General features: G+C 35.9%; 1 protein-coding gene and 1 pseudogene across 1 annotated transcript; both read left to right on the top strand.

Moving 5' to 3' along the window:
* On the top strand, positions 2404 to 4374 carry LOC107647298 (annotated as a pseudogene).
* LOC107647299 (40S ribosomal protein Sa-2-like) lies at positions 4751 to 10609 on the top strand. Its single transcript, XM_021104862.1, has 2 exons — positions 4751 to 4885; positions 10344 to 10609. The coding sequence occupies exons 1-2, from the start codon at positions 4855 to 4857 to the stop codon at positions 10580 to 10582; spliced, it is 270 nt and encodes an 89-aa protein (XP_020960521.1). The 5' UTR covers positions 4751 to 4854; the 3' UTR covers positions 10583 to 10609.

Genomic DNA, 12438 nt, shown 5'->3' with positions numbered 1-12438 from the left:
TCCCGTCCTCTCAGTGAAAATGGTCTAAATGCTCTGTCACAGCACGGCTAATCATCTGTTGGTTCTCAATCATGTCGGAATAGAATCTCTTGATTCTTTTGCGTCTGTCACTACGCCCAACAATCGTGAGTTTGAAGCTCGTCACAGCCATTCAATCCTTGAATCCTACTCGGAATACCACAGACAAGGTTTAGACTTTCCGGATTCTCATGAATGCCGCCATCAATTCTAGCTTATACCACGAAGATTCTGATTAAGAAATCTAAGAGATACTCATTCAATCTGATGTAGAACGGAGGTGGTTGTCAGGTACACGTTCATGGATTGAGGAAGGTGATGAGTGTCACGGATCATCACCTTCTTCATAGTGAAGCGCGAATGAACATCTTAGATAGGAACAAGCGTGTTTGAATGGAAAACAGAGATAATTGCATTAATTCATCAAGACGCTACAGAGCTCCTCACCCCTAACAATGGAGTTTAGAGACTCATGCCATCAAAGAGTACAAAGTTCAGATCTAAAAATGTCATGAGATACAAAATAAATCTCTAAAAGTTGTTTAAATACTAAACTAGTAACCTAGGTTTGCAGAAAATGAGTAAACTATGATAGATAGCGCAGAAATCCACTTCTGGGGCCCACTTGGTGTGTGCTGGGGCTGAGACTTAAGCTTCTCACGTGCCTGGGCTATTTTGGGCGTTCAACGCCAGGTTGTAACCTGTTTCTGGCGTTGAACTCCAACTTGTAACTTGTTTCTGGCGCTGGACGCCAGACTGCAACATGGAACTGGCGTTGAACGCCAGTTTACATTATCTATCCTTGAGCAAAGTATAGACTATTATATATTGCTGGAAAGCCCTAAATGTCTACTTTCCAAAGCAATTGAGAGCGCGCCATTTGGAGTTCTGTAGCTCTAGAAAATCCACTTTGAGTGCAGGGAGGTCAGAATCCAACAGCATCAGCAGTCCTTTTTCAGCCTGAATAAGATTTTTGCTTAGCTCCCTCAATTTCAGCCAGAAAATACCTGAAATCATAGAAAAATACACAAACTCATAGTAAAGTCCAGAAATGTGATTTTTAATTAAAAACTAATAAAAATATACTAAAAACCAACTAAATCATACTAAAAACTAAGTAAAAACAATGCCAAAAAGCGTATAAATTATCTGCTCATCAGTCTCTATATTAAATGTCTAAGTAAGTTGTTTGTTGTGGATTTTTGTTGTCACTTAGACTAAATAATCTATACAGATGGAAGATTAAGTAAACACATTTACTTACTAATCAACAAGTACATCTGTATAGATTATTGAGTCTAAGTGACAACAAAACTCCACAACAAACAACTTACTTAGACATTTAGTATAGAGACATAAAACTTTTGCTATGTCATTAGGTTTATGTTTTCATTGAGACTTATGTTATTGTTGATAGATAGAATTGTTATGTATGCTGGATTGTTAATGGGATTGTTATAAATTTATGTTTTCCTTTTTGAGGTGCACTATTTGTACATTTTGTTTGCATGTACTTTTAAATTTATGTTTCCAATCTAATGGTTCTTACTTCAGCAGATTCAGTAAGGTTATATTATATATTACATTCCTCTGCTGCGTTGTGATGTACCTACTGGCATTTAGACAGTGCATATTCTTTGGTTTTGTTGTTCCTTTTTCTTTCCTTTTATTTCCAAACACCAAAAGAATATATTATATATTACATATTCAGATTGATTTAGTTTCTCATACTTTGGATATCGTAGTTAGATTTTTGGTAAGTTATCCTTGTTAAAGTTTCTGACATAATCTTTGAAGTTCGGTGTTTTCTTGCCATTCATGGTTTCTGAAAGATAAACAAATAAGTAATGGAAAAAAGGAAGGTACTGCATTGTTGTTTTGGACTATTACAGTGACCTTGTTCTATTTTAATCATGCTTGCTTAGCCCAAGTAAAAAAATAAATTAATATCAAGGGGCATGTGCTGTCTTATTTTTAGTTTAAGACACATATTTACTAATAAATTGGGGTGGGAGAATTTGATAATGAAAATGAATGGGGGATTCAGACACATAGGGGGAGGAAAAGGGAGAGAGGAACGGCAGCTCCATGATTCATTCATGTAGAACTATCGGTGACACACCAACCTTGGAAGACAGCATCCTCATGTTCAAAATCAGTGACAATCTTTTATGTATACCCAATATATGTTGTGTCTGTTTGTATGATAATGAAGTAATTGTCTGTGATAATGGTGATGCTTGTGTAAATGAAAAATTTGTGATGCATAAAAAATAGGTTTTAACTTATAAGAAAGAAAGGATGATTTGGGTTCTTATTCTTAAAAATATTTTACCCTTTGGATGAAAGAATCACTTCTTTTTATAGGTAATGTTTACATCAACGATGCCAGCTTTGATGCCATCTAGGTTTCTTCTTGTTGGAGAGTCCTTCCCCATTAGAAGGGCATTGGCTACTCATAAAAATGCTTCTTCTTTGTTGCACACAAGTATTTATTGTATGAGCCAAGTGGAACCACCCAATCATGGTTCCTTAACCCTCTCAAATGTTAGTTTCCAAAGTGAAGTTGATAAACCAATTAACAAAGGTGGCAAGTCTAGCAGTAAGGTAAAGCCATTGTTGGGTTCATCCCTGGGGTCCCTTAAGAGCAAAGGCATAGGGAAACTTATTGGTTCCAGTGAGAAGAAGAAAGCGTTCGAGATTGTTGAGAGGAAGAAACAACAAATCAAGGCTGCCCCATTTGCAGTAAAATCGTTCTCTGAACTTGGGTTGCCCCATGTTCTAATTGAGAGACTTGAGAAAGAGGGGATCAGTGTTCCAACTAGGGTTCAGTCTACAGCTGTTCCTACCATTCTATAGAACCATGATGTCATAATTCAGTCTTACACGGGTTCGGGGAAGAAATTGGCTTATCTTCTTCCTATACTATCATCTATTGGTCCACTGATGAACAAAGTTTCCAAGAGTTACAGTGGTGGTAATTCTGGTGAGAAAATGGGAGTAGAAGCAGTGGTTGTTGCTCCCTCTAGGGAGCTAGGGATGCAGATAGTGAGGGATTTTAAGAAGATACTAGGAGTGGAGAACAAGAAAGTGGTTCAGTAGCTTGTGGGAGGTGCAAACTGAACCAGGCAGGAAGAAGCTCTCAAGAAGAATAAACATGCCATTGTTGTTGGCACACCTGGAAGGATAGCGAAACTTAGTGCAGCAGGGAAGCTTTGGACACATGGCGGTCGCTATTTGGTATTGGATGAAGTTGATGAGCTCTTGTCATTCAATTTTCGGGTGGACATGCACCGGATATTGCAGCATGTAGGCAGGAGATCAGGTGCAGACCTGGATCCAAATGTTAAAGGGACTGGGCGTCAATTAATTATAGTGTCTGCAACTGTTCCGTTTTCTGTTGTAAGAGCAGCGAGAAGCTGGGGATGTGATCCACTTCTTGTCCAAGCTAAGTAAGTTATACCGCTTGATACTGTATCGCCTTCAGGCCCTATCAATTTGTCAAGGCCTTCAGTCGGTTCTACTCCAGACCCAACTAAGCCATCTCAGGCATCAGTAGAGAGTTTGCCTCTGTTTTTGAAACACTATTACTGTGTAGCGAGGTTACAGCACAAGGTCGATACCATGAGAAAGTGTATTCATGCCCTGGATGCAAAAGTTGTAATAGCTTTCATGAACAACACTAAGCAACTAAAGGATGTCGTCTTCAAGCTGGAGGCCCGTGGAATGAAAGCGACAGAGTTGCATGGGGATCTTGGGAAGCTTGCTAGGTCGTCAACTTTGAAGAAATTCAAGAATGACGAGGTGAGAGTTCTTGTGACAAATGAATTATCAGCTAGAGGTTTGGATGTGGCAGAATGTGATCTCGTGGTTAATCTGGACTTACCTACGGATTCAAGTCACTATGCACACCGAGCATGCCGAACTAGTCAGCTTGGTAGGGATGGTATAGTGCTAACCATATGTGAAGAGTCCGAAGTGTTTATTGTGAAGAAAATGGAGAAGTAGCTTGGAGTAACTGTGGTGTTCTGTAATTTTGTTGAGGGATAGATGCTTGTCAACCAAAAAGAGAAAGCACTCAGCACTTCAAGAAAATGAGGTTTAGTTGAGGTTTACAAAGCTATACTCTAGGTTTTAGCTCTTGCATGTTTTCAAGAATAGACAACTTCTACTTGCAAGTGCATACTCTAAAACAGAAACTCACCGTATAATTTACGTTGTAAGTCAAGCATGACATCAACTATAGTTACCAGAGTCCCTCTCATCTGCATCTTTCTTTTTCCTCATATCTGATTATTGTTATCAAGTTCTTATAATGTTTCAAATCTGAATTCAGTTTTTCTTTCTCTTTTTCTCCTCTTATTATCACTTTCTGTGATGTCAAAGTAATTCAGTATGAAATTTGTAGCTGGTTTTAAATTTGCTGATGTAATCATAGAAAATAGCTGTATAACATTTTTGTTAACTGCTGTTGCAAAAGTTTCTAGTTTAGAACTTGGAGAATAGGATATTTATTTTTGAACCTATATGTTTCTCCATTTAAAAAAAGTTGAATTTCCATGGTAGTATACAACATTGCGCAATGTTTAACTGGAAAATTTTCACTTGGCAAAGTTTCCTCCTAGATCCTAGTCTTCTGTCTTCTGGGGTTGCAATTTCAACTTATGTTCTCCTGCTCTAAATTCCTGCTTTTTGAATCGAGCTCTTTGCTTCGGCAACTTAAATATCTAAGCAGGATTATTATTGCTATTGAGAACCCTCAGGATATCGTTGTTCAGTCTGCTAGACCATGTAGTCAGCGAGCAATCTTGAAATTTGCCCAATAAACTGGTGCTAATGCAATTGCTGGAAGGCACACTTCTAAGAGGTCAGTCTTGCTTTCCCATTTTCACATAATATTTCTTATTTATCTTTTGGGATTCTGAATCTGAATATTATTGAAGAATGTGTCGATGTGAATCTTTTGTGAATTTTGTATTCAATTTTTTATATTTGGTAAAAACTCAGGTGCAGTCAATTTCACGTGAGGTTGATAGTTGAGAGCGGTTAAATAATTTGACTGATTTGACTAAATTTTTATCTAACGACTCTCAGTTATCAACTTCAGGTGAAGCTGACTGTACCTGAGTTTTTACCTTTATATTTGTCTTTTCCTGTATCTAGGGTTCTTTTTTGTTATATACCTATAAATTTGTTATAATCTAGTGGTTTGTCAATTTTTCTTTATATGGTGTGTTGTCTATTGAAAGAGTCAATTTAATTTCTAATCATGATTTTGATACGAGTAAGTGTATTTTGTATAACCATATTGTGTTCAAATTTTAAAATAACTTATTATCATAATTTTACAATAGAGCTTATGAAAAAGAAAACTTGTTAAACCTCAACATTTCTGTTATCTTTCCGATGCTACAGCTACCGAATGAAAGTATTTTTATGTTTGGTTGAATTTTTGTATTCCTTGTTCCCAAGTATTTACATAATTAACCTTGGCAAGACATGGGAGAGGCTCCATCTTGCTGCAAGGATTATTGTTGCTATCAAGAACCCTCAGGATATCAAAGTTCGCACAACACATGGGTGCGAATGCAATTGCTGGAAGGCACACTCCTGGAACATTTACTAATCAAATGCCGAGATCCAATAACGAGCCCTGTCTACTCATTCTGACTGATCCAAGGACTGATCATCAGGTGCCACATGTTTTAGATGTTTGAAACGTATGTTATTCATTTGTGTTGATGGTGTAGTGGTGTGTGTTGTTTCACTATTAACTGTCAATATATTTTTATAGGAGTTTGAAATTCTATTATTAGTTGATATCATTTTGTGTTTGTTTTTCTATTTTTGTTTAAAAAAAATATGTGCATCCCATTAAGACACATATTTACCAATAACTTGGGGTGGAAGAATTTTGTAATGAAAATTAATGGGAGCTTCAGATACATAGGGAGAGGGAGAGGGAGAGAGGAACTATAGCTCCATGATTCATTCATGTAGAACTATTGGTGACACACCAATCTCGGAAGACAGCAACCTCATGTTCAAAAATCAGAAAACGTAATAAATGTAAATTTAAAATATCAAACAAGTGTGTTTGATATTTGGCCAATCTATTCTAAGAATCTACTATGTTACATGCATCATTGATGTAAACTTTACCTATAAAAAGAAGTGATTCATTCATCAAAAGGGTAAAATATTTTTGAGAAAAAGAACCCAATTCATCCCTTCTTTCTTATAAGTTATAACCTATTTTTTATGCATCACAAATTTTTCATTTACCCAAGCAACACCATCATCACACACAATTATTTCATTATCATACAGACAGTTACAACATATATTGGGTATACAACTGATTTTGAACATGAGGTTGCTGTCTTCCAAGGTTGGTGTGTCACCGATAGTTCTACATGAATGAATCATGGAGCTGCCATTCCTCTCTCCCTTTCCCTCTCCCTATGTGTCTGATGCCCACATTCATTTTCATTATCAAATTCTCCCACCACAAGTTATTAGTAAATATGTGTCTTAAACTAAAAACTTGACAGCACATTCCCCTTAATGTTTTTTTTTCTTGGGCCAAGCAACCACTATTAAAATAAAACAAGTTCACTGCAATAGTCCAAAACAACAATGCAACACCTTCCTTTTTTCCATTACTTATTTGTTTATCTTTTGGAAACCTTGAATGGCAAGAAAACACCTAACTTCAAAGATTATGTCAAAAATTTCAACAAGGATAACTTACCAAAAATCTAACTACAATATGCAAAGTATGAAAAACTAAATCAATTTGAATATGTAATATGTAATATGTAATATATTCTTTTGGTGTTTGAAAATAAAAGGAAAGGAAAAAGAACAACAAAACCAAAGAATAAGCACTGTCTAAATGGCAATAAGTACATCACAACACAGCAGCGGAATGAAATATGTATTATGTAATATATAATATAACGTTACTCAATCTACTGAAGTAAGAACCATTAGATTGAAAACATAAATTACAAAGCACATGCAAACAAAATATTCAAATTCTGCACCTTAAGAAGGAAAACATAAATTTATAACAATCCCATCAACAATCCAGCGTACATAACAATTCCATCCATCAACAATAACATAAGTCTCAACGAAAACATAAATCTAATGACATAGAACATAGCATAGTCATTCATAACGTTATTGAACTTTCAAATTGGTGCAAAATTTTATGCTTTTAACTTCTATCGACATTGAAATTAAATTATACAAGGGAACAAAAAAAATCTAAATTAATAATTGCCTGAAGGAACAAATTTCAGCACTGTCTGAAAAACTATTATTAGAGCTCACTGGGTAAAAAAAACAAACAAAGCATGTAGAAGCAGAAAATGGTACCACAAATGGGAGGGCTAAAGAAGAAGACGACGAAACAACAGAGTTCGGAGAAGAGGGTGGCGGGTCGGCCGCGACGCTGGTAGGACGAAGGGGGCAATGCTCGAGACGAAGAGACTCGACACTGGCAGAACTCACGAGACCAAGAGACGGTAGAGCTTAAAGCGCGATGAATCGTGGACGGCGAAGCTCGAGGCCCGGTGAAACACAGACCGTGGAGCTCCAGGCGTAGTTAATCGCAGACGGCGGAGTAGGAGCTTGAGGATTTGTGAATGATGGACACAGTGTAAGACTTGAGTGTGTGAGGAAGATTCTTCCACTTAGTGGCTTGATGGGAAAAAATGGGATATATAGAGAGTGGATTATCGAATTTCAGAATTCCCTACCTCTGTTTTTTAATTTTCTGCTTGGATTATTCTTAGGATTCTTTTTTAAATAAATAAAATAAACATATTAATTATCAAAATATGTATTTATCACCGTTTTTACTGAAAAGCATCACATCACTTATCTCGTTTATAGTATAAACGAAATTAGTTAACACGTATCTCGTTTACATTATAAATGAGATAAGGCTAGAGAAGATGTGGTCGTATCACATTTATACATATATTGTGTAACGGCCTTATCTCGTTTACAGTGTAAACGTGATACGTGTTAACTTATTTCATTTACGCTGTAAACGAGATAAGTGGAGCGGAGGCCTATATATGTATCTCGTCCACAGCATCCTTTTCATCCTTTGACTTTTTTTATTCATGTAACCAACTCCACCTAGTAGGACAAGGCTTTGTTGTTGTTGTTTTCTACCACCTTGTTTAATTAGATTTCTGAGTTACTTGAAGAATATGGCGCGTGCTAGTAACCATGATGGAGACATTAACAGACTCAACGCGACTTGGCACATTGCAGGGGCAGAGTACTTTGAGGTTAGTATTGTTTTCCCTTTTATAGTTATGATTTTGCATAGATGTTGCTCCCTAAGTAGGGTAGTTTTACGTAGGTAGTATGCAGTACATGTTAAGATCGGTTTAAATGTTAGGATATGATGTTAGGTACATGTTAAATACGATATTATTGATTTAGTTATTAATTAAGGTTATTAACTTAGGTTAGAATTTGATTAAATACACGGACATGATGTTAGGTTCAAATGCTAGTATGCTATGTTATTGTTAAGCATATTTTTATTAATATAGTTATCAATTTAGGGGATTAACAATTTGTAATAAACCTAATGACATAGCAAAAGTTTTATGTCTCTATACTAAATGTCTAAGTAAGTTGTTTGTTGTGGAGTTTTGTTGTCACTTAGACTAAATAATCTATACAGATGTACTTGTCAATTAGTAAGTAAATGTGTTGACTTAATCTGCCATCTGTATAGATTATTTAGTCTAAGTGACAACAAAACTCCACAATAAACAACTTACTTAGACATTTAGTATAGAGACATAAAACTTTTGCTATGTCATTACGTTTATTACAAATTGTCAATCCCCTAAATTAATAACTACATTAATAAACATATGCTTAATAATAACGTAGCATACTAGCATTTAAACCTAACATCATATCCGTGTATTTAAACAAATTCTAACCTAAGTTAATAACCTTAATTAACAACTAAATCAATAACATCCTATTTAACGTGTACCTAACATCATATCCTAACATTTAAGCCGATCTTAACATGTACTGCATACTACCTACGTAAAACTACCCTAATTAGGGAGCAACATCTATGCAAAAACATAACCATAAAAAGGGAAAACAATACTAACCTCAAAGTCCTCTGCCCCTGCAATGTGCCAAGTCGCATTGAGTCTGTTAATGTCTCCATCATGGCTATTAGCACACGCCATATTCTTCGAGTAACTCAGAAATATAATTAAAAAGGGTTAAAGGTGGGAGAAAACAACAACAAAGCCTTGTCCTACTAGGTGGAGTCGGCTACATGAATAAAAAAAAGACAAAGGAAAAAAAGGGATGCTGTGGACGAGATACATATATAGGCATCCGCTCCACTTATCTCGTTTACAGTGCAAATGAAGTAAGTTAACACGTATTTCGTTTACACTGTAAACGAGATAAGTCCGTTACACAATACGTATATAAACGTGATACAACCACGTCATCTCTAGCCTTATCTTGTTTATAGTATAAACGAGATACGTGTTAACTTATTTCGTTTATACTATAAACGACATAAGTGATGTGATGCTTTTCGGTAAAAAGGGTGGTAAATACATATTTTGGTAATTAATATATTTACTTTATTTATTTAAAAAAGAATCCTAAGGATATTCCAAGCCGAAAATTGAAAAAAATGGCAGGAGATTCTGAACTTCGATAATCGACTCTCCATATATCCCATTTTTTCCCATCAAGCCACTGAGTGGAAGAATCTTCCTCACACACTCAAGTCTCACACAGCATCCACCATTCACAACTCCTCAAGCTCCTGCTCTGCCGTTTGTGATTAACTGCGCCTTGAGCTTCGCCATCTACAATTCACCGCCCTTCAAGCTCCACCTTCTCTTGGTCTCATGAGTTCTGCCACCGTCGAGTCTCTCCGTCTCAAGCATTGCCACCTTTGTCTAGCCAAGATCGCGGCCGACCCGCCATCCTCTTCTCTGAGTTCTGTTGTATCGCCGTCCTCTTCTCCAGCCCTCCCCTAGTGGTTTGTCAATTTTTCTTTATTTGTTTCGTGTTGTCTATTCAAAGAGTCAATTTAATTTCTAATCAGAATTTTGATACGAGTAAGTGTATTTTGTATGACCACATTGTGTTTAAAACAACTTATTATCATAATTTTATGATAGAGCTTATGAAAATGAAAACTTGTCAAACCTCAACATTTATGTTATCTTTCCGATGCTTCAGCTGCTAAATGAAAGAATTTTTATGTTTGGTTGATTTTTCGTATTCCTTGTTCCCAGGTATTTACATAATTAACCTTGGCAAGACATGGGAGAAGCTCCAACTTGCTGCTAGGATTATTGTTGCAATTGAAAACCCGCAGGATATCATTGTTCAGTCTACTAGGCCATATGGTCAGAGAGTTGTCCTTAAGTTTGCACAATACACTGGTGTGAATGCAATTGCTGGAAGGCACACTCCTGGAACATTCACTAATCAAATGAAACATCCTATAACGAGCCTCGTCTACTCATTCTGACTGATCCAAGGACTGATCATCTGGTGCCCCTTATGTTATTCACTTCTTTCACTATTAACTATCAATATGTTTTTTATGGGAGTTTGAAATTTTGTTATTAGATCTCATTTTGGGTTTGTTTTTCTATTTTTTTTTCAAAAAAATATGTGCAACCCATTAAGGAAGGTGCTCTTGGAAATATTCCGACCACAATATTGGTTGTCTGGTTTGGTTATTAGCAAGAATGGTTCTGTAGATGAGGGGTACTATTTGTCCGGGGCTTAAGTGGGACGTGATGGTAAACTAATTTTTGCTCTTAACGGATTGAACTATTATTATTTTGTAGCACTTTTAGATTTATTGTGTTTCCCAATGTCTGCATTGTAAGTGTCTGATCTTGCATGCACTTATTTAGAACAATCTTTCTTGTAGTACATACAGGTGTAAAAAATTTCATATTTTAACAAAAGATATTAGTCTTATTATGTGGTTTCCTTTGAACCTTAGCTACATTATGTCAACTTTTCATGTGTAGGTGGATTTATTCTTCTATAGAGATCCTGAAGAGGCCAAGCAACAAGAGGAGGAGGAATTACCAGCTGCCCCAGAATATGCATTCAAGATTTTGGTGCTGCTGGCATTGCCAGCTTCCCTGCAACTGATGGGGCATGGGGGTCTATTACAGCTAAACAATCCTGGACTAAACCAGTTCCTCAACAACCCATTGTAGCTGCTCCTGCTAACTGGGCCCCAGACGCCGGTAAGAATAATTGTTTCCACTATGGATCTGTTAGTCACATGTGTGATTTAAGTTCAATCTTATCTATTGAAATTTTCTGTCTATCAAGTCTTTGTATTTGTTCTCCCATTAGTCTGTTAAATTTGATGCAACATAATTGTTGTATTTGCTTCTAATATGTTATAGTCAAAATAACTCTGGATTGTTGTGTTGAATCATTCTCCCTCGATATGCAAGAAAATCTATGCGCCTTAACATAGTTCTGTCGAAAAATGTGATGGCAATTTATTTGACCTAAGTTCTTTTGTATCCGCAGCTACAGGTGATTGAGAGTCAGTTCCAGCTCCACAGGCTTCCGTTCCTGCACCTGGAGGTGTTGCTCTCACTGGCTGGGAATAGGCAGTGAGTTGTTTCTATGTTTTCTTTGCTTCCCGAGCAATTTTCCTTCCCGGATTATTTCTTTAGGGAACATACATATTTAGTATTTTGTAGTCTTGGTATTTTGAGTTTTGTTAAAATTTTGTTGACGTATCAATGGAAGCTTGTTTAGTTTCAATAATTTAAGAGGTTTCATAATGGAAGTTTAAGCAGTTAATTGACAACGAAATGCTACTTTTTGCACGGCAAATTTGTTCTTGTTGATTGTTCTTCAATTTGATTAGTATTTTGAAAAATATAAATAACCTAAGTATATATATACAAAAGTACAATAAAATAAACTTAGGTATTTTCCTAAAATATATAAAGATCTAAAGTTAATTATTAATTTATTATAAGTCTTTTGTAAACAAAAGAAATTTTCGTAATGTTTACGGGCAAAAATAGATTAAAAAAATTATTTAATTTTAGATAATTATTTAATTTTAAATTTAAAATTTTAAAAAATTAGGATTAGTATTTAAATTCATTCAAAATACTTACGGTTACTCAAAATCCCATCAAAACCTCCCAAGCACCATTGTAGCAGCTATTCCCACGTAGCAGATGCAGGTCTCTATTTTTTCCAAAGGAATCATTAGTAAATTGAGTCTATGATGAGAAATTTTCTTTGAAAAGGACAAGTTGATGGAAGAGGATTGAATCTTGTTAGTTGGAAGGTTCTGGTTACTCCAAAAAAAACATGGAGGTTTGAGGATTA

Source organism: Arachis ipaensis, chromosome B06 (genome assembly GCF_000816755.2).
Source record: "Arachis ipaensis cultivar K30076 chromosome B06, Araip1.1, whole genome shotgun sequence".
In the NCBI taxonomy this organism is placed as follows: Eukaryota; Viridiplantae; Streptophyta; class Magnoliopsida; order Fabales; family Fabaceae; genus Arachis; species Arachis ipaensis.
This window is presented reverse-complemented; position numbering and strand designations above follow the sequence as displayed.